At 43.6% G+C, this 26,187-nt stretch overlaps 1 protein-coding gene across 2 annotated transcripts in view; it reads right to left on the bottom strand.

Annotated features, from left to right (window-relative positions):
• Positions 1 to 1,777: 1,777 nt before the first annotated feature.
• DNAAF9 (dynein axonemal assembly factor 9) overlaps positions 1,778 to 26,187 on the bottom strand; it is a 73,371-nt gene continuing 48,961 nt past the window's right edge. For both annotated transcript variants that reach the window (XM_027721270.2, XM_027721271.2), the window contains 13 exons: positions 25,998 to 26,115; positions 24,975 to 25,063; positions 23,633 to 23,791; positions 21,492 to 21,617; positions 19,484 to 19,521; positions 15,036 to 15,171; positions 14,602 to 14,688; positions 13,030 to 13,136; positions 12,245 to 12,319; positions 11,896 to 12,098; positions 10,272 to 10,337; positions 9,852 to 9,945; positions 1,778 to 8,395 (listed from right to left, as the gene is read on the bottom strand). In XM_027721270.2, coding sequence (XP_027577071.1) covers positions 8,283 to 8,395; positions 9,852 to 9,945; positions 10,272 to 10,337; positions 11,896 to 12,098; positions 12,245 to 12,319; positions 13,030 to 13,136; positions 14,602 to 14,688; positions 15,036 to 15,171; positions 19,484 to 19,521; positions 21,492 to 21,617; positions 23,633 to 23,791; positions 24,975 to 25,063; positions 25,998 to 26,115 — 1,411 coding nt within the window. In that variant the 3' untranslated portion in view covers positions 1,778 to 8,282. The remainder of the gene's footprint in view (positions 8,396 to 9,851; positions 9,946 to 10,271; positions 10,338 to 11,895; positions 12,099 to 12,244; positions 12,320 to 13,029; positions 13,137 to 14,601; positions 14,689 to 15,035; positions 15,172 to 19,483; positions 19,522 to 21,491; positions 21,618 to 23,632; positions 23,792 to 24,974; positions 25,064 to 25,997; positions 26,116 to 26,187) is intronic.

The raw sequence follows: 26,187 nt of genomic DNA, 5'->3' as shown, positions 1-26,187 counted from the left end.
AAGATCACGGAAATGACAAGTTTTTAAACGTGCTCGTGGTGTTTCAAACACGTCACACACACACAAAACTTCCCTCTCTGAGGTTTTGGCTGCTTTAAAAATCAGTGGACACTTAACAGCCGCAGTCTGGAGGAGAGAGATGGAGGTCAGGGCCCCACACGAGGTCATGGGGTGAGCAGAGGGTGGAAACTGCAGCGGGTGAGATCCAGCCTTGAGGGGAACTGCCAGTTCCACCGGAGGATGGGCAAGGGTTTGAAACTGGGAGCAGATAAAACCACCACACCTTGGGTGTTCTCCTCAGAGCTCCTGAATAGTCCCTCTGATCCTGCAACACAGGGATTGCCCCCAAACACTGTTTTCTTGAGGCCACCAAGAGCAGAGTCAACCTTGATCCCCCGTGAGGAAGCACTGCTGGTGGTTCAAAGCTTGTCGATTATCCAACCCCTCTGGGAAAGGTTTTGGTGTCCTTGGGATGGATCCTGTTTATTGATCCAATGCTGAAGCAACAACTGGTGGCTTCCATCAACATGGAATCACAGCGCTGTCAAGGTTGGAAAAGCCCTCTGAGATCATCCAGTCCAACTGTTCCCCAGCACTGCCAAGGCCACCACTGACCCCTGTCCCCAAGTGCCACATCCACAGGGATTTGAAATCCCTCCAGGAATGGGGACTCCACTCCCGCCCTGGGCAGCTGTGCCAGGGCTGGACAGCCCTTTCCAGGAAGGAATTTTCCCAGTATCCAACCTGAACCTCCCCTGGCACAACTGGAGGCCGTTCCCTCTCCTCCTGTCCCTTGTTCCCTGGGAGCAGAGCCCGACCCCCCCCCTGCTCCCCCCTCCTGTCAGGGAGTTGCAGAGCCAGAAGGTCCCCCCTGAGCCTCCTTTTCTCCAGGCTGAGCCCCCCCAGCTCCCTCAGCTGCTCCTGCTGCTCCAGCCCCTTCCCAGCTCCGTTCCCTTCCCTGCACACGCTCCAGCCCCTCCATGTCTCTCCTGTCTGAGGGTCCCAGAGCTGCCCCCAGGGCTGGAGGTGCCCCAGCAGTGCCAGCACAGGGACGGGCACTGCCCTGGGGCTGGGACACAAATTCCTGATTTACAAGTGGAAGCTGCTTTCCCAACCCAGCTGCACAGCAAGGGAACACTCCTGGACTGCAGGAATGCCCCAGAAGCTGCTGTTTCTTGTGTGCACACCTGGAATATGCAAACCAGGCTGGGTTTACATAAACCCTTCACAAAAATCAAATTGAGCACAAAACCTTCCTACAAGAAATCCAAAAGTGATGCCAGAGGAGACAGCAAATCACCTGCAGGTTGAATTTAATCAGCAGAACTGATCTGACTCAGCTCAGCCACCGAGGCAGGGAAAGGAGGGTAAGGTGGGATTGGCCTCTCTGTGGCAGCCTGATTTCAGATCCATGGGAGCTGAGCCTGGAGCTGCATCCTCATTTTCATGAGGCTGCCACTGCATTTGTGTGTCTGCAGTGATCAACTCATGCTCATGTGCAGCTGTTGGAAGACAGAGACAGCAGCACAAAGCAGGTTAATAATCCTTCCTCCTACAATTACATTTAAATTTTACCCCATTAAAAGCACAAGCAGGGAGGTCTAAACTAAAACCAGCAGCTAAAAAACCCCATAAACCCTTAAATCTTTGTATTTTAATTCAAATATAAACTACTCACCTTTCTGCCTGTTTCAAAAAAATGAACGAATTTTAAATGAAAGTTTAAAAATCCCAGTTTAGGAAGCAGTGAGTTAATTAAAGGAGTCAAGGCCAGGCAGTGGATGGATACTGTTTATTGGTTCTTTCCATCACATCTGAGTTACAGGTGTAAAAGTCACACAAACTGCAAGGTATAAACATGTAAAACAATACAAAAATAAATGGAAAGGTCAAATTTTATCTTTTACTGACTCAAAGTTGTGTAATAAATACGAGAGGCAAAAAGCTTCAATCACACCATTCAGCTGAACTGAAGTTACAGTAGTGTTGGTAAAGAACACGTGGGGGGTTTTTGTTGTTTTTTAACTTAAAGTTGCAAATATTAAAGCATTGAGAACTAGTATAAAAGTGAATTTTGGCACGTTGTCAAGTGAGAAGTGTTACATCTGAGTGCTGTGGAAAAAAACCAAAGAGCTTTCTGAGGTACATCTTGAACAATCTACGATTAAGATCGACCACGTGGTTCTACCAACTCACAGTTTACACAATTCACTATACTAGCCACAACTTTTTTTTTTTTTCTTTTCCCTTTTTCAGAAATACCAAAGTATTCCAGAGCTTAAATTTTCTGTGCAAATTCAGACAAGTTTTCCGTTAAAAAATAACGATAATTAAAAAAAAAACCAAGCAAAACAAAACAAAAAAAAACCAACTTATGAGGGAACTTAAAACACAGCTCAACTCCCCCCTGCAACCGGTTGTGTTAATGCAAAGTGTAAAAAAAAGTGGATTAAATACCAAATTGCACGGATTAATATCGAATACTCCCGGATTGCAGAGCAGCTCAAGCTGCAAAGGTTCCTCTCCTAAGTTTCTCACATTTTTATTTATTTATTTATTTATTTTTCTCCCTATAACTTCAGTAACTTCTGATCACACTCATTCCTGGTGAGGAGAAAGAAATAAAAAAACACCACCACAAGCTGCTCACGTGGAGATCAGCGAAGCGTGGAAACCCCTTGAGGACTCTCAGCACATTTTTTTTTTTCCCCCAGGATCACAAAAAAAATGCCTGGACACAAATTTTCCCGACACATTAAAAGAGAAAGGAAGTGTAATGGCACTTTTGCTGTATCCAAACATTGGTGGGTTCAAATGGTGCTTTTTTTGTTGTTGTTGTTTTGGTTTTTTTAAGTTGTACAGTAGCTAAAAATATTCAAAAATTAGATCCTTGGGAGTTGCTCCATCCTCCCCTCCACTTCCAGAGAGGGAGGAATCAGATTCCCCCTTGGCTGGGGGTCGATACAGTACAAACAGCTCTGACCAGAGTACAAAAGTTACACTTTTCTATAAAAAAAACCACAAAAGCTCTGCTGATTGTTCAGAAATAACTCCCCAACAACCAGCAGCCGCTCTCAAATATCAGCAGCATCAGGCATTGACACATTTTTAGTCCTCAAAGAGTTTTCTTTTCAACAGTTTAACCAGTTGTGCTATATATCTGTCACTAGGTTAAATAATTTAAGTCCTTTCACCAAAACTGTTTTTCTTTAAAAAAAAAAATAGGGGGGGATTTGACCCCCTCCCCCCCCGACACTCATTTATTTGGGGAATAAATGGTGTCACTCCAAGGCACTACAACGTTTTTCAAGGATACCAACTGTCACAGTTTCACTATTTCGGTATTTTTTTTTTGTTTGTTTGAAATTCTGGTTGAAAAGTCACAGTTCAAAAAAAAAATAAAAAGTAAAAAATTGAGGTAATTTCTTTCAATACCAAAAATACATGAATTGAGCCATTTCCCAGTCTGGTGAAAGGTCTTTTTTTTTTTTTGTAAATACACAGCTATGACCATGAACATGCAGCACAGCAGAGAAGGATACTAGGCCTTTATTCCGAGCTCTCCTGCTCCAGTTTTTAAGGAACAGCTCAATTTGCACAGTAAAACCGCCCAATTTTCAATATTTATTTCCTTTTCTTCTTTTTCTTTTTTTGTTCACAGGGCTTTGGAATCCCAGCTTGGATCAGCCCCATCAGCATGGATTTGAGAGCTTGCACAAATTGGAGTTCTTAAAAAGAGTTCAGCAGAACCCCAGCAGCTACAGCATCTTCATCTATTTTTCAAACAATTGCACTTAAATCTACTCTTTTTTTTTTTTACTCAGGAGTCGAGACAAAGCCTCCACCACAAAGTCCCAACCTCTGGAATTTCTTCTGACATTACACAGTCATCCCACTAACTCTAGAAATATGGCTTTGCAGATGAGACAACCGGGGCTGGAAAGGAGCAGGTCGAGGAGTTTTATCGGCGACACAAACTCTTCATTTGATTTCGATTCCCTAACGCCCCCTTTTTTATTGCAGCCAGGATTGGATAACTCCAGGAATTCTGGAATCAATCATTCCATCTGTTTTAGCTGTGAACACCTGCCAGCCCCCTCCCTCCCCCCCTAAATCCACTGCTTTGCTACCTTTGCTCTACAGGCACTACAGGATATTAAGACTATAAAGTTCAGCCATGCATAGATAAACTCACGAGCCTTCTCAGGATGCTCCACCCCTGGGATCCAGGGAATATCCCGGGAAGCCTAAAACACAAACTAATTGCTGGCTTTTACTGGCCTCTAACAGGACACAAGGAGTTTATATAAAGTCTCGTGGTGTGCAAAAAAACCCTTAAAATAATAAAGTCCTAAATTCGGCTTTTTAAATCTAGGGAGGGAAAACTGGGAATGAAACCTTAGCAACGTCTCCATCCCAGCCTGCAGCACCTGGAATTCCAGGGTGAAACCACCTAAAAGGGCTGAAACCACCTGAAAGGCGTTTCAGGTTATTGCAATTTCAGCCATCTCGTATTCCAAAGGTAAAAAAATCCATCTCTTAAGCGAGGCATAAACTGGAATCAGCCTTAGGTTGGATGGTTAAATCTCATTTTCCTGCCACGGAACGAGATTGTGCAGACACTTTGTAAGTATTTTAAACACTTTAAGAGATTTTTCAGTCTGTTTCTCACTGGTTTACACAGATCTGACCAAAAAAAATAAAAGTTACAGTTGTATTAAAAGACTGAACTGTCCCTCAGGGGCAGGACTATGAAAATAAAAAACCCTTCCTGGGCTCTTCCCACCTAAATTCTGACCACACCATCTGCTTATTCCAATAAGATCCACTAATTAATACCTGCAATTAAGTAGCTGCTGAGGTACTTTATAAACCTTCAGTCAGTGATTTACAAAGGCCTGACTTAAAATTAAACTGAGCTAAGTTAGGACAAGCCGCCAACATTCCTGTCGTAGCATTTAGGAACTATAAAACTTGGTTTACATCAAATCCTTCTGGAAGCCCCACGAAAAACTTCCTCCCTGTTTCAAGTCCATCCTTTCCTATTTTTTACCTTTGGAAATCAGTGTTTTCCAGGAAAAGGAATCCTTCAGCTAAAGGATCTCCCTCTTCCCTCGCCTTGCTTATAAGGACTGGAATAAGCAGCAGCGAGGTGCGGATGCAGCCCGGCCATGGAATATTTCCTGGAACCCCAAAAAGAGCACTGGGAAGAAATTGGGATTTCTCCACCGATTTCCCTCCCCCCCGAAATGTATAAAACCCTTTCCTTTAGAAAAGTCGGAATTTCGAGTGCAGATCAAACTGTGCAGAGGGTGAGACCTCCGAGGGCTGGGCAGGGCTGGAGTGTTCCTTCACTTCTCGCTTTGGGAACACCCCACAGCTGTGGGACTGGGGGCTTTTCTGAGTGAGTGTTCCCCAGTCTCTCGCTTTGGGAACATCCCCACAGCTGTAGGTTTAGGAATTTTTAAAATGTTCCCCCATTTCTCACTTTGGGAACACCCTAACAGCTGTGGGATTGGGGACTCTTCCACGTTTTTCCCACTGTTCCCCCATTTCTCGCTTTGGGAACATCCCCACAGCTGAAGGTTTAGGAATTTTTAAAATGTTCCCCCATTTCTCGCTTCGGGAACATCCTGACAGCTGTGGGACTGGGGACTCGTCTATATTTTTCCCAATGTTCCCTCATTTCTTGCTTTGGGAACATCCCACAGCTGTGGGACTGGGGACTCTGCTGAGTAAGTGTTCCCCCCATTTCTCACTCTGGGAACACCCCACAGCTCTGGGATTAGGGACTCTTCTGGGTTTTTCCCACTGTTCCCCCATTTCTCGTTTTGGGAACAACCTAAAAGCCGTGGGACTGGGGACTCTTCCGAGTTCTTCCCATTGTTCCCCTATTTCCCGCTTTGGGAACACCCTGACAGCTGTGGGACTGGGGACTCTTCCACGTTTTTCCCACTGTTCCCCCATTTCTCGCTTTGGGAACATCCCCACAGCTGTAGGTTTAGGGATTCCAAGTTTTTGAATTGTTCCCCCATTTCTCGCTTTGGGAACATCCTACCAGCTGTGGGATTAGGAATTCTGAGTTTTCAAATGTTCCCCCATCTCTCGCTTTGGGAACACCCCAACAGCTGTAGGCTTAGGAATTTTTAAAACATTCCCCTATTTCTCTCGCTTTGGGAACACCCTACCAGCTGTGGGATTGGGGACTCTTATGTCTTTTTCCCACTGTTCCCCCATTTCTCGCTTTGGGAACATACTGACAGCTGTAGATTTAGGGTTTCTAAGTTTTTGAATCATTCCCCCATTTCTTGCTTTGGGAACATCCCCACAGCTGCAGATTTAGGGTTTCTAAGTTTTTGAATTGTTCCTTCATTTCTTGCTTTAGGAACAACCTAAAAGCTGTGGGATTAGGGATTCTTCTGAGTAACTGTTCCCTCATTTCCCAGTTTGGGAACACCCTGACAGCTGTGGGATTAGGAATTCTGAGGTTTTAAATGTTCCCCCATCTCTCGCTTTGGGAACAACCCCAACAGCTGTGGGATTAGTTATTCTTCTAAACTTTTTAGTTATTGCCCCATTTCTCCCCCTGACAGCTGTGGGATTGGGGACTCTGCAGAGTCCTTCCCATTGTTCCCCCATTTCTCGCTTTGGGAACAGCCCGACAGCTGCAGGTTTAGGGACTCTTCTATAGAAATGTTTCAACTGTTCCCCAATCTCTTGCTTTGGGAACACCCTGACACCTGTGGGATTAGGAATTCTGAATTTTCAAATGTTCCCCCACTTCTTGCTTTGGGAACATCCTGCCAGCTGTGGGACTGGGGACTCTTCTGTGTCTTCCCACCGTTCCCCCATTTCTCACTTTGGGAACAACCTAAAAGCTGTGGGATCAGGGACTCTTCTGCATTTTTCCCATTGCTCTCCCCTTTCTCATTTTGGGAACATTCCAATAGCTGTGGGATTGGGGACTCTTCAGAGTTCTTCCCAATGTTCCCCCATTTCTCGCTTTGGGAACACCCCACAGCTGTGGGACAAGGAGATCCTTTCAAGGAAGTGTTCCCCAATTTCCCGCTTTGGGAACACCCTGACAGCTGTGGGACTGGGGACTCTTCCACGTTTTTCCCACTGTTCCCCCATTTCTCACTTTGGGAACATCCCCACAGCTGCAGATTTAGGGATTCCAAGTTTCTGAATCGCTCCCCCATTTCTTGCTTTGGGAACACCCTAAAACCTGCAGGATTAGGGACTTTTTCAAGTAACTGTTCCCCCATTTCTCGCTTTGGGAACACCCTGACACACCTGCAGATTTAGGGATTCCAAATTTTTGAATCATTCCCCTTTTTCTCACTTTGGGAACGCCCCAACAGCTGCAGGTTTAGGAATTCTGAGTTTTTGAAATGTTCCCCCATTTCTCGCTTTGGGAACACTCCAAGAGCAGTGGGATTGGGGACTCTTCAGAGTTCTTCCCATTGTTCCCCCATTTCTCACTTTGGGAACACTCAAAAGCAGTGGGATTAGTTATTATTCTAAATTCTTTAATTATTCCCCCATTTTTCCCTTTGGGAACACCCTGACAGCTGTGGGATTAGGGTCTTTTTTGAGTAACTGTTCCCTCTTTTCTCACTTTGGGAATATCCTGGCAGCTGCAGATTTACAGATCCTAAGTTTTTGAATCATTCCCCCATTTCTCACTTTGGGAACATCCTAAAAGCTGTGGGATTGGGGACTCTTCAGAGTTCTTCCCAGTGTTCCCCCATTTCTCGCTTTGGGAACACCCCACAGCTGTGGGATTAGGGACTTTTCTGAGTAAGTGTTCCCCCATTTCTGGCTTTGGGAACACCCCCAATCCCACATCCTGATATCCAGCACTGCTCATCGATGCTCCTGTGCCACAAATTCCAAGGGACACCCAGAGCAGTTTGATTCTCTGCACAAAGCCCAATTCCACGATTACATTCCCAACTACAGGAAATAAATAAAGTTTTGCTTCTTTTTCTTTTTCTTCTTCTTCTTCTTCTTCTCGTTCTTCTTTTGAACAAGTCCCCACAACCCCCCCCCAGAGAATCCAGGTGATGCTTTGGACAGTCTGGAATTAAGGTGAAGTGGAAGCAAACCTGACAGGACACACAGCTAAGCAGATCCCGTGTTAAACGCCAACCTTACAGGAATGATCTCTTAGTTTGGAAAGGAGTGCTGAACAAACAGACAATTCCCTCAATTTCTAGTGACCCAGCGAGGACAAAGAGCATTTTGGGTGGTTTGGAAACCCCCAGGACCCACGTGCTTTATGTCTTCTGCTCAAAGAGGTCGTGGTACTCCTGCTCCTCCAGCTCCCTGTTGTACTTCTCGATCTCCCTGTTGGCTTCTTCCAGGTAATCGTTCATGAATTGGTCCATTACTTGGGAAAAATTAAGGGAAAACATCAGTGTAAATGGCATTTAGTAAAAAACATCCAGGTTTGAAGGATGTGGCAGGTCAGGGATGCTCAGGGAAAGCAGGAATTCAATATATGACCTTCTGGAGTCGTGCAGTCAGAGCTGAGCACAACTACTGTGGGACCAGGGAAAAAAAGGGGCTGCACAAGGGATAATTCCCAGGCAGGAGGAAGGATATAAGAACTACAGCAGAGTTAGATGGGATATTGGGAAGGAATTCCTGGCTGGGAGGGTAGGGAGGCCCTGGTACAGGTTGCCCAGAGAAGCTGTGGCTGCCCCTGGATCCCTGGAAGTGTCCAAGGTCAGGTTGGAGCAACCTGGGCTAGTGGAAGGTGTCCCTGCTCCTGGCAGGGGGTGGGACTGGATGGTCCATAAAGTCCCTTCCAACCCAAACCACCCCATGACTCTGTGAATGTATTTACAGGTATTTTGGTGATACAGAAGTCCAAAAATTTCTGCCTAAAATTCAAATCCCGCTGAAAGGATTGACCAGGGCCTGGAGCTTTCATTGCCAATCACCAAGGTGGAGGGGGAATAAAGAATCCCAGAATTCCAGAGTAGTTTGGGTTGGAAAGGACCTTAAAGATCATCCAGTTGCACCCTCTGCCAAGGGCAGGGACACCTTCCACTAGCCCAGGTTGCTCCAAGCCCTGTCCAACCTGGCCTTGGACACTTCCAGGAATAAACATCCCTAACTTTTCCAGTGAATCCTGAAGTCCAAGTCTGCTGTTTTAATTTTTTATGTTGTCCCATAGGACACAGAAAATAACTGTTTGCTCTTATTCCAAAGCAGCGTCACAGAAGCCACTTGGATTTTCGTGAACTTTGTTGAATTATGGCGAAAAGTCAAGTTGGAATATAAAACCAAATGGGAAATCAGTAATGAAACAAAGACAAAAGCGATGAGAAGTGATGAAAACGAGAGAATCACAGAATCATTAAGGTTGGAAAAGCCCTCTAAGATCAAGTCCAACCATCAACCCAGCACTGCCAAGGCCACCACTGACCCATGTCCCCAAGTGGAGAACAAGAACAGGAATACACTGGAACACTGGCAAGAAATGCCAGAGTAATAATATTAAAGACAAAAATACGATTGTTTTCAGTGGAGTGTGTGCACAGACAAAATTCCATTCTTTTGAAAGCTTTATCAATCATGCCCAGGCACTTAGGGATATTACAGCCCAATTTGGGTTGAAAAATATTCCTCTGACAAGCTGTGGCCCATAAATTATTCCCTGAGTGAGCTCATGAGCAGTTTGGGGATTGTTTCGTTGGTTCTATTCTGCTTCTCAGATCTTATCTCTGAAAAATTCAACCCTGAGCTTTAAGTGGCAAGGAACTGGCTCTTTCCCACGTGTGCTTTGACACTGCACAGCTCAAAACCTTTCCCCAAACCCCCCGTTTTTGAAAGGATACAGGGATGAAAATCCATTTTGTCACCAAAGAAATTCACAAATTGAGTCCCGTTGTAAAAATAACCAGCTGGGAGCGGATCCAAGTGACGTTTCACCTGCATGAGGGAATAAATACCACAAATGAAACACTGCAAACTGGGAATTGTGCAAACACAGGCCTTAAAAGATTCGATTAGGTAAAATTAAAATGGAAGGACTGTTACAGATGGCCAAGATTTTACAGCTCCTCCTGCTTTCCAGAGGAACTGGAAGCTCTAAGATTTATACCTCCAATCCAGTTGTGTTCCAAGGATCTCCAAAGACAGTAAGTGCTGTAATAATTCAGTGCTCAGCACACTTGTGGCAGGTGCTCTGTCATCCAGATGGATATTTAAGGAAATCAGCCAAAAAAAGGGGCTTGTAAGGAATTGCTTCTACTCACGTGAATGTTCTTTATTTCCTGAAGGGTCAACATTCCTCTGGTTTTCAGGGCTTTCCTCTGAGGTTTCTGTAGGAAGAATTAGACAGTTGCACAATTACTGAGTGACAATGTGACAGCACAGTTTAGTTAGTTTTAAAAAAAAAAAAAATCCACAAAAAACCACCCCCAAAACCAACCCAAAATAGATCAAACATTAATCTCTAAAATTATATTGAGGTGCTCACAAATTCTAAATTATTCTCATAATTTCTAAAATTATATTGAGGTGCTATGTTGTGAAAGCAAAAATAAAAATTCACTGATTTTACAAAAAGCACTTAGAAAAGAAAAATTCTACCTGTATTTTTAAACAATGTAATTTAAATGCAGCTTTAGTGTAAGAAATGAAGAAAGCTGGCACAGGGACAGAAAAACAGCTTCATTTTGAGCCTGAGAAGTTCTACAATTCCTTTCTTTCATGCAGCAAGTGGTAACTCTCAGAACTACCTAAACCCCTAAATTAGCCAGGACTGGGGAGATTGTAAAGACTATTTATTGTCTTGAACTGCTCAAAGAGGAAACACTTCACACTTGAGATAAGCATTTAAGTCCCAAGTTTTCCTAAAGTTACGATGGTTAAAGTTAGCGTGGGAGAGCACTTCTTTCCATGTGGTCCCCCTGTGCGATGGGCAGAGCATGAGACAACCCCAAAACATACATGACTCCCCTGAAGGGACACAACCTGCCAGAAATGAGGTGCGAACCTGAGGATCCTTAAAAACTGCTCCAACAGTTCGCAGGAAACATTTTCCCTTCCTACACAAATTTTTAGAAATACTACACAAATCCTAAGGCAAAGAGACGTAATCATGAGTATTTGAAATTAATAAATTTTCCAAACTTTGCACTGGCACGGGTTGCCCAGAGAAGCTGTGGCTGCACCATCCATGGACGTGTCCAAGGCCAGGCTGGACGGGGTTTTGTGCAACCTGGGATAGTGGAAGGTGTGGGGGTTGACATGCGCTGGTCTTTAAGGGCCCTTCCAAACCATCCATTCTGTAATTCTGGGAATTTAAGACTCTATCAAGTACTGTGTGCAAACTGTGCCTTCTGGGATCCTGCCACGGTGCACATTCCATGTTCCCTCCCCCAGCTCCTACTGCCGCGGCACAGCAGCCATGCAGAAACCCAGGGAGCCTCCCAGAGCTGCACACTTGGCTAATTGAGGGTGACAAAGTGCGCAGATCCCTCCATTCCAGTGGATTACTTCCAAGGAGGTTTCAATTAGTGAATCAAAACAAATGTTCTGCTTTGCAGCGTTCAGGTACTTGAAGGAGATTTATTTCACCCCACACTCGAGCTCTTGGCAATCACAGCTCAGCTACATCATCCTGTGTTTATCCTGGACAGAATCCATATTGCTCCAGCATTCAGGAGCACATCAAGCCATGAATGAGCTGCAGCAAGTCCTAAAACAATACAGCAATTACAGAAACTGGTAGTCCCCCCTTTGCGAAATACATTTGCACCCTAGAATGGCAACGCCTTGGTAGAATTAAAAAGAGATTAAAAATACAAATGTTTTGTGGAGACACTCGGATTTCTTCAGCCAAACGCTGAAGCAAAAGGAAACCTGCCCACAAACCTGTTTTGCAGTTTCTCTGAGCCAATCTTTGATATCCTCTTCCTTCAGGGAGCAGCCAATGAACACAAGGAAGTATTCCTGTTGACTGCTGCAGTCTCTGGGATCATTTCTGGAGTCAGGAGGAGTTGGCCCCTCCTGGACAGGCACCAGGCTCAGGGAATTGGACGAGGTGTTGTGACAGACCTCAATCACTTTGTCAGAGTCTAACAAGGAGAAGGCAGAAGGAAGAAATGCCCTGGTAATTGTTGATCTCATTTAACATCAACAGTCACAACCCAGCACAGAAATAAGTTCTTAAATGCATACGGTGAGACCCCAAAACAACCCTTCAGTAGTGATTTGCTCCTACCTGAAAACTTCACTTTGCCCATGATGTGATAAATGTTCCCAGAAAAAGGGCTTGGCTTGAGCAACGACTTAATGGCTGTTTGAAACAGAAGAAAAATACATTATCTCACTTATTTTTCCTTCTCCTTGGTGCAGCTTCTGCTCAGACCTCAGCTACTGATCCCTAATTCACACTCCAGTGCTTCCAAGGGAAAAGCTGCTGTGTCCCTTGAGTTCCACCATATAACATTTCTCTGTGTTCTCATTTCTCTGCTCTGGGGTTTGGGAAATATCACGTATTTGGCACAAGGAAGTGCTTTCAGTGTGTGTGGGAAGTAAAATGGTCCTCCTTAAACTGCTTGGCCGAGGAAAGGCATGATTATATGTCTACCCTATCTGCCTAAAACAGAGCTCAGCCTAATTTCCAGTAGCTACAAAGAATTATTTGGCATAAAAAGCAGAGGCCGATGGTCACTTATAAACTGTATTTCAACACCACCACATAAAATTAAACATAAAAAATAAATGGCAAATAAAAAAATTTTAAAAAAAAGCACAACTGTCCCAGTCCTAAAACCCAAAAACTAAATTAGATTTTTATCTGAACGAAATCAAGTGTCAGTTTTCCCGAGCAGACACCGAGGAACAGAATTTACTGTACTTTTAGGAAGGAAAGCTGAATTCTCAATTAAAGGTTGACTTGGGCAGTAAGTAAATAACTGTGTTAACGTCAGTGCCTTCCTTCCCCTCCGCTCCTCAGGATTTCAAGGCTGGATTTCAGTCAAGTGGGGCAAAGTTCAGCTCTACCTTTGCATTTGGTCACGAATCGGGTCTTCTCCAGGGGGCGGCTGAACCACACACAGATCTGCACCATGGGGGGGAACACGGGCCCGGCCCCGTATTTGCCTTCGTACCTGGGGCAGAAACAAACCCAGAAACAAAGAAAACACCTGAGCTGGTGCCTTTCACCCACCAAACTGCTTTCAAAGGAACATCTGGTCCCTCCCACCCAGGGAGGAAAGCGCCGAGCTTTCTTCTCCAAGACGTCCGTGAAAATGCGGCGTCAACAGTGTCAGGATGTTCCAAGTGCTCAGGGCTCCTTTTCATGGAAGAGCCAAGGAATGGTTTGGGTTGGAAGGGACCTTAAAGATCATTTCCAAGCCAGTGCCATGGGCAGGGACACCTTCCACTAGACCAGGTTGCTCCAACCTGGCCTTGGACACTTCCAGGGATCCAGGGGCAGCCACAGCTTCTCTGAGCAACTTGTGCCAGGGCCTCCCCACCCTCCCAGCCAGGAATTCCTTCCCAATATCCCATCTAAATCTCCTCTTTTACTTTAAAACCCTTCTCCTTGCCCTACCACCATCTACCCATGTAAAAAGTCACTCTTCCTCTCCTTCATGAGCCCTGTTGAAGTACTGGAAGGCTGCAAAAAGATCTCCCTGGATATTTTGATGCTCTTCCTGCTGCCTTTTCCTTTTCCTAACACACTACCCACATAATTCTTTCATACTGTCATCAAACAGATCAACAGCTGCCCAAAAGTTTTAAATAGAATCAGATTCTATGATTCTATGAAATACTTTCTTTGCCTGCTTTCTCTCCCTCTCCCTTTGGCTCCACACAATCCACCAGCAGCTCCAACATCTCCCAAGCTTTGTGCCAGTTTTCTCCAGGAGCCTCCAATTTACAACCAGATTTATGAATCAAAAGACACACACACAAATCCAGGCCTGGCAAGGTATGAGCAATAAATCATGTTCCCAGCACAGCCACCACTGGAGCCAGGAGTTATGAGGGCTGACAGGTTTATATTCCTGCCAAAAAAGGTGCAGCACAGATAACTGCAACAAGATGTGTAAAGAGCCCTGATCCATGAAAAATCTCCTTGGAGTTCAATGGCAATCTTGGTGCCACGTGGTTCTGTGCCCTCAGCCTGTGCCAAGGCTGTCACTGAGGTCCTGGCTTTTATGAATAATTGTTCTGTTAATGGCTCCACTGACAGAGCGGGTTCATTCCAGAAAGGCTGAAGAGCTGTCAGGGTGAAATTACTCCAGTCATTATTGACCTCACCCATCCCAAGCCTTCCCAGCTTATTCCCAGAGGGTTCTTTCCCATTCTTCTGGAAAGCAACAGTAATCTTGCCCTTGATTTAAATGGTGTCCAGAAAGGAGCCTTTTCCCCCATAAAAGGGTGGCAATCGTGTACCCACTAAGAAAACTCATCAGCTGCCTTAAAAATGATTTACAAAGCTGCTGCCTGTTCCAAGTGAGTAGTCTTGGGGGAAAAAAAAATAAGTATAAATGAAGCCAGTGAAACATTTGAATCTTCAAGTTAATTGGAAAAGTAGTTTTCATGCTTCTCAGTCTAGATACTTGCCAGCCAGGGTACATTAAATATCGAGCTCTCATCATCTGAGGACTTGAAAAACTGCTTTCTGAGAGAATTAATTCAATATCCTCATTCCTGTAAGGAGATAAAATGAAGATTTTTAATTTTATAAATTCCATAAAATAGCCACTACTTACTTACATAAAACATGTGTTACTGACACCAAAATTAAGAGTATTTTTCCTCTAGTGTGGCAGTTGCAGTAACATAAATCACACTCTGCAAACAAACCCCACTTCCTAATCCCTGTATTTATATGGCCAGAAATGTAAAGGGAAAACCCCTTTTAGATGAGAAGCAATTAAGAAAAATCTGCATTTCCTTCCTATAAATCACCAGAATAAAACAGGAGAACACAAGGTTTTAAGTGCTCGTGTCCCATCTGCCAAAAGTGATAAATTTTGGACAGGGATTGTTGGTACCTTGTTACAATTCCATTCTCTGCCAGGATGAAGGAAACAGCAGGATTTGCTGCTCGGATCAGGCTCTGCAGCTGCACAAGGAGGGGATGTCTCTGCTCTGTAGCATGACTTGTGAAAACCACATTACTCACTAGTCCTGGGGAAGGAAATCAGAGCATAATTTACATGTAAGCAGCGATAAAGAAATGATTAAGTGATACATCAGCCATTCTTCTCTTACTTCCCTTCCCTCTCACTGCCTCCAGTTATTAAAGAGCAAAAAAAAAGAACAAGAACAAAAAACCAAGCAAAGTACCTTTCATCTAACAGAGGCAATTCAGACTCAAAAGACTCAATTAATTAAAATAACGAATTCATACAAGAATCAATTTGAGCAGGACTATGTTAAAAGAAACCACGAACACGTAAAGCCTCTTGGTGAATTCAACGTGCAGTAAAGAGGCTAAACAGCTAAAAAGCAGTATTTTGGACTCTGACAGCTGCCACTTTGAAAAACAAGAGAAGGGTTTGGGGTTATTTCTTGTCTTTCAAGAAAGACCCCGAAATGGTGTTCAGACAACATGTGTGAACCCACGAGGCATCAAAAAGATAACAGAGAAAAAAATCCAATTAATTTCAGTGTTACAGGATCCCTGCTTCCCAATTATACATGATTTGAGCTTCAGCCCAGTTCCCTCACAGACACTGCAGTGCCAACACTTTGGGACTCCCCAGGATGTCAGGATGGTCCAGAACGTGTAAGGAATGGAGAGGAAACGTAAAGGAAACGGCCTCAAGTTGTGCCAGGGGAGGTTTGGATTGGATATTAGGAAACATTTCTTCATGGAAAGGGTTGTCAAGCACTGGAATTGGCTGCTGAGGGCAGCAGTGGAATCACCATCCCTGGAAGTGCTAAAAAAACTGTGGATGTGGCACTGAAGGACATGGGTTAGTGGTGAACGTGGTGGTGGTGCCTGATGGTTGGACCTGATGATCTCAGAGGGCTTTTCCAACCTAAATGATTCTCTGATTTTAGGGTGACTGTTATTTCTTTGCTCAAGGTGTGCAGCTCAGTTCAGACACTTTGCTGTAAAGCAGAACAGAAACTCTCCAGCATCCAGGAACAACTGAAGCAGGATTTAATTCCCCTGCCCCCATCACCATTTAAAGAAGATGTAATGAAGTTCATCCCATCATCTGCTGCCTGCAGCTATTCCTGGCCTTTCCAGAAGTCCTGTAGAGGTTTCTTCACACAGAAATTCCTACACCAAGTATTTCTGGGGCACTTATATTGCACCATATGCTCCCCATTGCTGTTCCTTCCATCACTGACCCTTTCAAACTCAAATTTTCATAACGCCCCAAACAAATCTCCATCACTGTATTTCTCCTTCTTTTAAACTCCCACAGAGGTCTCCACTCCAACTTCAGGAACATCCATGTCCTCTCCAATATCCACTTGCTTTTGAAGGGGGAGAACAGCAAGCATGATTCAAAATTTAAGTTATGTGCAGGCTTGAAATGATATCAAGTTCGGGGATATTAATCATGCAATTAAAATGAAAAGTATGAATAAGCTGAAGTATGAATAAGATAAAGTATGAATCAGCTCATAATCCCATCCTGGAAGCATCCAAGACCAGTTGGACAGGGCTTGGAGCAACCTGGCATAGTGGAAGGTGTCCCTGCCCATGGCAGGGGGTGGAATGGGAAAGTCTTTGAGGTCCCTTCCAACCCAAACCATTCCTATTTAAACTGTCACTGCCATCCCTGCTTCTAAGAGATGCATTTTGGAGACCACCCAGTTTTGTTTGATTCTTTATACACTGATCTAAAGAAAAAAATTCCTTGCAGCCTGGGGAATAGCATGTTCAATAGGAGCAGGAAAGAAACAGGAGGGATGGATTAAAAATACATATGCTTTAGGAAAATAATGGAGCCTCTTTGCTCCCAAATGTACAATGGGCATATTTAACAATGGTGATGTCTTAATTTGAGTTGTATATGAAACTGTTTTACAAGAGATGCCAAAGTGCCCTCGGATTGGGAAGGTGTCATGTTACAGCTTCTGTGCAGGAAAGGAAAGAATTAAAAAAGGGAAGAAAGGAGAGATAAAAGGGAATTACAGCACAGAGATGATGGCAGGATTTTTTTGGAAAAGGTGAAGCAAATGTGCACAGCAAAACTGCTCCTGTTGGTCACTCTGCTGGAGCCTTCGTCAGTCTGCCCCCATCCTCATCTGTCTCTGCTGCTCTTGGGGCTTTCCAAACAGGAATGTAACTCATGGAAAATGATGTCACATCAATAATGTGCACAGGGACCCCTTTGTTACAGAGAAAGCAACAGCAGAAGAGGCCTGGAAAGCAGCAGCACAAGGGAAACCCCACTCACCCCCAAATTTTCCAAGATACTTATGTGGACAAGGTAGGTATCCCAAAGGTCTGACTCATTCCTACTTGCCTATGCCCACACTTGGTTTTCAAGTTTCTGTTTTCAGATTTGTTCAATGCCCAACACTGCCTTGGCCCACTGGTGACACAGGAACACAAACAACAATATTGGGGTGCACAACACCCCAAGAATTTCCCCAGAGGGTGGTTGGGCACTGCCCAGGCTCCCCAGGGAATGCTCATGGCCCCAAGGCTGCCAGAGCTCCAGGAGGGTTTAGACAACCCTCTTAGGGACAGGGTGGGATTGTTGGGGTGTCCTGGGCAGGGCCAGGAGTTGGACTGGATGGTCCTTGTGGGTCCCTTCCAACTCAGACTCATGGAATATCCTATGGAAAAGTAGGATCAGTATCTCTCAAAGTGAATGTCTCAGTAAATCTCGCTATTGCTGCACCAGAATTAAATTCTCAATTATGTGCAATCACAACGAATTCTCTCTGTTGAGAGATATCTCAGATCACCCAGAGAAGCTGTGGCTGCCCCTGGATCCCTGGAAGTATCCAAGGCCAGGTTGGACAGGGCTTGGAGCAACCCGGGCTAGTGGAAGGTGTCCCTGCCCATGGCAGGGGGTTGGAACTCTGTGATCCTTAAGGTTCCTTCCAGCCCAAACCACTCCACGGCTCTATAAATTATACAGAACTAAATTCCCTGCACCACACATGACACAGTTCTGCATTGGCCTGGAAAGCTGGAGTGTCCCCCATCTCAGTTCCAAGCACACTTCTCCCCCTAAAACCTCCTGCACAAAAATGACCCCTATTTATGGGAAACGATTTCTTCACACGCGGGGCCCTCTGGGCCCTCCAGTGTCACATTCTGGACCTGGAAACTACAGGACAAAACTTTCCAGTGTGCACAAATAATTCTCTGCCAGTAGAATATTCCTCTAACCTCCAGCATTTGTAATTTTTTTTCCAGCATTTTGACTGTAGGAAAATTAGCTGTGCCTGTCCTGAGCATTTTCTAGTTCCTCCTTCAACAAGGACAAATTGTCCCTCAATTAGGTCTGTACAAATCACTTTAAAAAAAAAAAAGATAGCTTTATTATTTTAATTTATTTTATTATTTTTCTTTTTTATTCTGTCACTTTTAACTTCTCTGTAGTTACTGATAATTCTTTATATTCTTAATATTCTCCTTCCCTCTGAAAATCCCCCCCTGGTTATAATCAGGAGAGTTTTCCCCAATTTGCAGCACCAACATTTTCCTCCAAATAAAAATAAAATAATGATCTATATACAGCATCTATATACTTTCCAGCTGCAGTACAACAGTGACTTAAAAATACATATATACATATATATGTATATATATATATATATGTATATGTGTGTATATATACACATAGATATATTTACACATATATGTACATATATATGTAAATATACAGTTACATATACATGTATATACATTTACATACATATACACAAATATATATGGAGATCCAAATCTAAACTTAAAAGCAGAGTTTCTTCTTCAGAAAATCCAGCAAAATATGTAAACCTCTGCATATATTTGAGTTACCTGTGGACTTCTTTTTTTAATTACTTTTAATAAATAATGTCATTTTGCTTCTATATTGTTATTGGCTTGATCTCTCTCACCAGTCCAGTAGTGATATCTCATATTTTCATCCTGAAAATACGTGTTCTATGCTGAGAGGGAGAGAGAGCTGGTACCTTGAAAAGAAATGCTCTGTCCTGCCTTAATGTTGTGCATCAGCTGCACAAAAGAACAACTGTCAAATCTGCTTCTGCTCTTGACACTTAAACTTATTCCACAGAAGCAGGAATTCATGGAATGGTTTGGGTGGGAAGGGGCCATGCTCCAGAATCTTCCACCTTCTCCAGGTGCCTGTGATGTTTGATAGTTTAGGCAGAGATTGTCTGTTCTCCAAGAGTTTATCATGATCCTTTGGCTACATGAATTTATAGCTAATTATATAATATAAATGAATTCATTTGGCCACATGGCTCAGCTGCCTGTTCTGCAGAGCACCAAGTCAGGAAAAGTGACACCTACCTTGGGAACACTGGTCCAAGAACTTGGGAAAAAGAAGCCTAAAAAACCAAAAAGTTTGTATATCAAGGATGGATATTGTTATTTAAGCAAAACATGTACATTTGTTTGGACACTGACAGCTACAATCTCACTAACCAAACCATTTTCATGCTTCCTTTCCTCACTCCACACAACTGGAACATCCCCACAGGTTGTGTCTCTCAGGACTTCTTCCCCAAGAACTAGTTTTGTAGCTGGTTTTAGTTCTCCAATGGATTTAAGAGCTAATTCCCAGCACACAATCCATTATGTATTCCAGAGAGTCAGAAAGGCTTCAACGTCACCAGAATTCCGATTTAAACAACAGGAATTTTTTTATGCTTGTCTTAAAACATTTTGCCTTCCAAGCACGGTGGGAACTCTTCATGGGAAGATTGTAATAATGATGCCAATTTCTGGTGCTGTGTCAGACAAGTGACAATTATTTTTATCATTATTTTTATAATTTAAAAGCTTTAGCATGCACACAAAGCTCTAGAGAGAGTCCCACTTCAACTCCCTCTCCCCCCTGCTCTGCTTTGCTATTCAAAGATAGTTTTAGGGAAAACTTTGAAGGGAAAAGCTCCATCCCAGGCTCATGGAAGAGCTGGATCTCTACAGGAATGAACTTTGAGGCAGGAAAGGGGTTTGATTTTCTCGACTGCAAAAGTTTCAAGCCAAACATTGAACCCACTCTTGTGCATTCCCACAGTGAAATCACCAAAGCTGCCCAACTGCAAGAGCTGCCATTGGCACTACTTGGTAAATTCTGATCAGAACAGACTTCAAAGCAAGACATAAAACGACCCACAGCACAGGCTGAGTCTCTTCCTTCAACTGCTCCTGCACTGGAGGAGACAAAACTCTGCTGTTAAAGCACTGCAGGCTGGGCTGCTCTAAATGCTGCTCAGGACCAGGGCTAGTGACACGTTAGTGAGTTAAAACCAACAAGAAATGGAACTTGTCTTTCCTCCAATTATGGAAAGCACAAGTTTAAGCAGCACTCCAGCACCAAATCCCCAGGAGTTTACGTGAGTTTTATTATTTCTTGACAACCTTTGTCACGGAGACAAGAAGAAGCAGCAAGATAAGGTCTATTTATTGACTACTGCAAAGCACAAGCAGCACAGTGGTTAGTGGTTAAGAACAGCCAGGAAATCTCAGGAATGCACTTTTATTAAACTGCTCGGGCAGTTCAGCTCTAAGCTGTGGTGCACAGAGCTGGCTCACAAACAGAAGCAACGCTAACAACTCCGAACACTCTAACTGCTTCGACTTACTTTGATCAACTCAGCTGCAAGGCATAATTAAAAAATGGGAGGGTTACAATTTCACAGATAAATCTAAGAAATGATTCCCACGTTTGCTGAAGTCTGGAGCACACACATCTAACTACGAGACAGCAACCAAGGCACACTGTTTCCAAATGTCACCGACTTGGCTTGGCGAGCGTTTCCTCCCCACCCTGGCTCTGCAGTGACCCAGGATATCGGGTTTTAACACTTGCAGTGCTTTGGCTTCCGTGCTTTGTCATTCCCTTCCACTGAATTCGGGATTGCTTCCCTTCAGTTCCACCTTTAAAGGCTGCAAAGTCTTTCTTTTAACGGCCCAAAGCAGTGACAGAATCAATAACCCAAACCCAGACGAACGTCTCAATTTTCAGTCCAAATTCCAAAAAGGGTTGTAAGAAATAAAACGATTTAGAGGGACAGGGGGCTGTCCAAATTATACAAAGTCCTTACCTAGACTTATGTATTTAAGCAGATTTAGTCTGTTCTTCCAGAAGCTAAACTTTCATTAATATAAAATATAATTCTATACCTTGTGGAAACCAAGTGCCATCCTGATAAATCAAAGAGCACTTCCAAGTTTTATGAGATTTAAGACACTTCACTGGCATTTAACCATCATATATCCCTAATTATTATAAAAGTGATCTTACAAACACACATATCTGCTTTTAAACTAGTAAATATATTTTAAAGCATACCTGTGCTCCATGTAGCAGCTCAGGGGCTCCACACAGGTGTTCACTGCTCCAATGAGGAAGGAAGATTTCACATCTGGGTCAGGGTGAGTCTGCAGAGCTTGTACAACATCAATAACGTCAGTGTATCTGTAAGAGAAGAGAATGAAATACGGTTTTAGAGAAACACAAGGGCACATTCCACCATTTAGGAAGAAATCCATCACTAGCAAGAAGGTTGGATTCCTAAAAAAGTCCACTGAATAGTGAGAAAGCAGCTCAAAACTTGGTAAATCCAATTCAAGCCAATCCAGACAAATCGAGCTGATTGAGAGTTACCTTAAAAATAATTATTGACAACACACAGAGAAAAGCAAGATAAAAAGTCCAGCTTTCAGGAAGCAGAAAAAGCATAATATAACAAAAATAAGTTATACCTAATGCCAAGCATATTAAACACAAGTCAAATTAAAAAAAAAAAAAAAGAAATAAAAAAGCAACACCCTCTCACTTATCAGCATCCCAATTTAAATATGCTTCTGTAATTAATGTATTTATTAATTTTAATATAATCAATGAGTTTATTCTTATTCACTGCTCCAGACACTGCTGGGTCCTATTTCTGTGTGATCACAAAGTTTAAGTGAACCTGAGTTTTAATTCCAGGTGTTTATTTCTCAGCCAGTCACAACCTCCTCTCAAAACTGTGCTGTCAGGTAGCAATTTAATGGATTATTTAGAGAATTCCAGCTACTCTAGAGCTGTCTGTACCAATATCCAACTATCCAGAAAGGATGGAAAACTGCCAATTAGCTGTTCCTGAAGCCACTGCTGCTACAGAATACCAGTTATTTTGCACATTGCTGGACTTTACACCACTGCTGCTAACTCTGAGGAAAGGAAAAAAAGTGTAAATGTGGCTCTAAATGGAAAAAAAATGATGATTTTTAGCACTATCAGAATGGTTTATAATGAAGAAAATGCTGAGCTCCATGTGGTGAAACAGATGAACACTTTGAATCCTGGGAAGCAAAACCATCCAGTCAGGTCAGGGTGTGTTGGTTAGTTTGTGTCACCTTATAATGACTCAGAAACAGAGGGGGGAAACTTGCTGCAGGTGATCCTGGTCCTCAAATGCTACCCTGGAGATGGAAATGTCAAACAGAGGTGGCTCAGAGTCTTCACCTTTATTCCACAAGAAAACTGGCATTTCTCAGAAACATGTTAATAAGTGTTGCTCCAATATCACCTCTTTCATCAGGCAAAGAGTTCTGACAGCCCTGCTCTGTGCTGGCAGCTCCAGAGGGCACAGCCATGGAATCATAGGAGGGTTTGGGTTGGAAGGGACCTTAAAGACTGTTCAGTCCCACCCCCCTGCCATGGGCAGGGACACCTTCCACTAGCCCAGGTTGCTCCAAGCCCCATCCAACCTGGCCTTGGACACTTCCAGAGATCCAGGGGCAGCCACAGCTTCTCTGACCAACCTGTGCCAGGGCCTCCCCACCCTCACAGCCAACAATTCCTTCTCAATATCCCATCTAGCCCTGCCCTTTGGCAGTGGGAAGCCATTCCCTGTGTCCTGTCCCTCCATGCCTTGTCCCCAGTCCCTCTCCAGCTCTCCTGGAGCCCCTTCAGGCCCTGCCAGGGGCTCTCAGCTCTCCCTGGAGCCTTCTCTTCTCCAGGGGAACCCCCCCAGCTCTCCCAGCCTGGTTCCAGAGCAGAGGGGCTCCAGCCCTGGCAGCAGCTCCGGGGCCTCCTCTGGACTCTCTGCAGCAGCTCCACGTCCTTGTGCTGTTGTTCCCAGGGCTGGAGCAGCTCTGCAGGGGGGTCTCAGTTGAGACAGGGGCAGAGGGGCAGAATCCCCCCCTGCCCTGCTGCCCACGCTGGGGGATCAGCCCAGGGCACGGGGGGGTCTGGGCTGTGAGTGCCCATTGCTTCCATATGACTGAAGGAATCCCATGGACATTCCTTCCAAAGGAGCAACAAGCAATAAAATCAAGAGGTGCAGAAAAGCTGAGTTTAGTACACACATAAAACAGAATTCCCAGAGTGCCACACTGGAGCTCAGAATCTTAAAGGGAAAGTTTAAAAACGCCTGGGAAATAGGAAGGGAATAGAAAAATCCCTTATTCTCTGCAACATTCCCACAGTTTTCAAACACTTACCCCTGCAGGACCACCAGGAGCCTCTTGTTCTTTTTGGAGAACATGGACTGACGGCCCCCGAGGTTCTGCTGAGCCTCCAGGACCCCGGACAGGTACCTCTGGAAGTGGGTGGCACTGAAACATTCTGGACTATCCATGGTTTGCCTATAAACAATCCACCTAAACAACAGGAAACAAGGAAAGGGGTTCACGTTCTGTGACACAACATTTCTGTTCTCTTTTTATTTTGAACCAACAGACTGAAAATAAATTTTGACAACCCCAAGATTCCACATCTCTCACCATCTCATCATCAGCTCATTCCACTTGGCCACGTGGGAAAGGGGGATTGACTTGGCTTTCTGTCCTTTCCAGCACAGGCACATTCTTTACATTAGTGTCATTTGTTTGGTTGTTTTTTTAATAAGACAATGTTGAACAGCTTTTTTTCAAAGCTGTGCATCACAGCAGTAACTGTGATCACTGTCAGCGATGCAGTAAACATCAAAAATGATACAAATCCAATTCAAAAGACTCTGGGCATGAAAATATTTCACTGCAAAAACGGAAAACAGCACTGACATTTGCAGGAAACGTGATGAAAAGTATTATTACACAACCTTCAAAAGTCACCTTGCCCTATAACAGAACCAAAAAACTCCTCTGAATCAACTTGATAATATCAAGACGCTGAGTTAAAAGTGAAAAACATGCAGAACATGACTAAGATGAAATGCTGAGGCGTTTGGCTGCAAGATTTAAAAGGATAACAACTGTTTCTTTTGATTTTCCAGAAGCTCTATCAACACACAGAATGAAAAAATTCCTCCCGTAGATTTATCTTGTTGCCACACAACAATGTCCTGAACGCACCCCCTGCTCCTGCAGAATAGAAATCAGGTCACATTAAAAACAAGGAGTGCCAGGAGAGTCTTTTCCCCAAAAAAGGAAGCTCTTCACTCGTTTCCTTCAATTTGTGGCACCTTCTATCCTTGCTTAAGGCAGGATTCATTTGGCCCTTCTGAGATTACTCCTGCCTGTTGTAACCTCAGTGGTATTCCAGGTACACGTGAGATCTGCAGGGATTCCTGTGCTTTTCCTACCATGGAACAGCAACAAAGAAACCTCCTGGGCTATTTTTTCTGTCTGAATATTTAAAATTTAAGGGCAAATCTACCTGGAAACACAGTTAAGTGAGATACCTGAAGTCATAAAAGTGAAGTAACAGACCCTTCAGGACCTCAGAAATGTTTACTGACTTTATTCTTATAACGCTTCTCTTTACAAATTAGAAATGAGGTTTAAAAATAACAATTAAACAGGTTGTTTTTTTGGTGATTAATATAACCAGGACTGTACAAACCTTCCATACTCCTTGGTAAAGGTGACGAGGAAAGCACAGAGATCACTGGAACGACACCCTGGGAGCCCAGTGAGGATGGTGATGATCACCTGGAAAACAGGGAACAGGGAAGAAGGGGACAAGTCCAACATCAGCAATGAGCTACAACAATTAAACACCCCCAAGGCTTCTATTTTGATAAAATCTTAACTCAAAACACAAAATGAAGTGACAGTAACCACAGAAACACCGGAAAAGACATCCAATAGTTTGTTTCTATGATGAAAAGGGCACATTCAAACACGTTCTTCTTTCTTTCTTAAACACACGCAGTTAAACCAACCTTAAAATCAGATTTAAAATCATTCCCAAGTGTTTATGAATTAAGTGTCAGTAGGGTCTCTGAAGCAGATCCCAGGAAATGAGTGCCACCACACTGCAATATTCCAAGGGAATTATATTCCTGCTGCTCTGACTTGGTTGTTTTCAGCAGGTTTCAAATGCTGGGAAGTTACAAGGAAATATTTTCTCTGAAAATGCCATTTAAAGCAGGCCTTAAGTTGACCAATTGTTACTGCCCCTATAGAGAAAGGAGTGTTCTACAGATAATATCAGCAAATGTTAAATATCATGTGCTCCCTCCATGCTATTTAAAGGACTTTTATGTTCCAGAGAACAATTCAGTTAAATTATGCAGCAATTCATAAAAACAAGCTGCTGCTTTAGGGCCAAGTCTCTCTGGACAGAAGAGAAAACTTGAAGATTTACACCTCATTTTCTGCCTCTATTTCACAAGCCATTTGTACTTCCAAAAGATTGTTTAAGTGGGAAAAAAAACTAAATATGTAACCAGGAAAATTATTTATATTCTAAGAATCCAGTACAGTGGGAGCTGGTGGTGCTGGAGGAGGAGGCAGAGCATGGCTGGACAGGACATCCAGCAGTGCTTTTATTACACTAATGGCAACATTTATTAAATATTCTACACTAGGAATTACTGTTGAGTTCGTATTGAATTAGTATTATTATTATTATTGTCCTCACCTTCTCACTCTCTGCTTTGCTCTCAGGAGTGGTTTCTGACTGTTGCAACAAAACAGGGAGATGTGCCCTCACCACTGGCTTGTTGCTGACGCTGCTGATGGTGAAATGTCTCACAAACCTTGAGAAAAGAAAAGGTTTTATTTTCTTTACAACCACGAGCAAAAGATTTCATTCGTAAAAATAGGCGGGA

This window comes from Pipra filicauda, unplaced genomic scaffold (assembly GCF_003945595.2).
Source record: "Pipra filicauda isolate LSUMZ 115617 unplaced genomic scaffold, ASM394559v2 scaffold547_size326079_pilon, whole genome shotgun sequence".
Taxonomy (NCBI): Eukaryota; Metazoa; Chordata; class Aves; order Passeriformes; family Pipridae; genus Pipra; species Pipra filicauda.
Note: the sequence above shows the minus strand (reverse complement) of the source record. Positions and strands in the feature narration are given on the sequence as shown.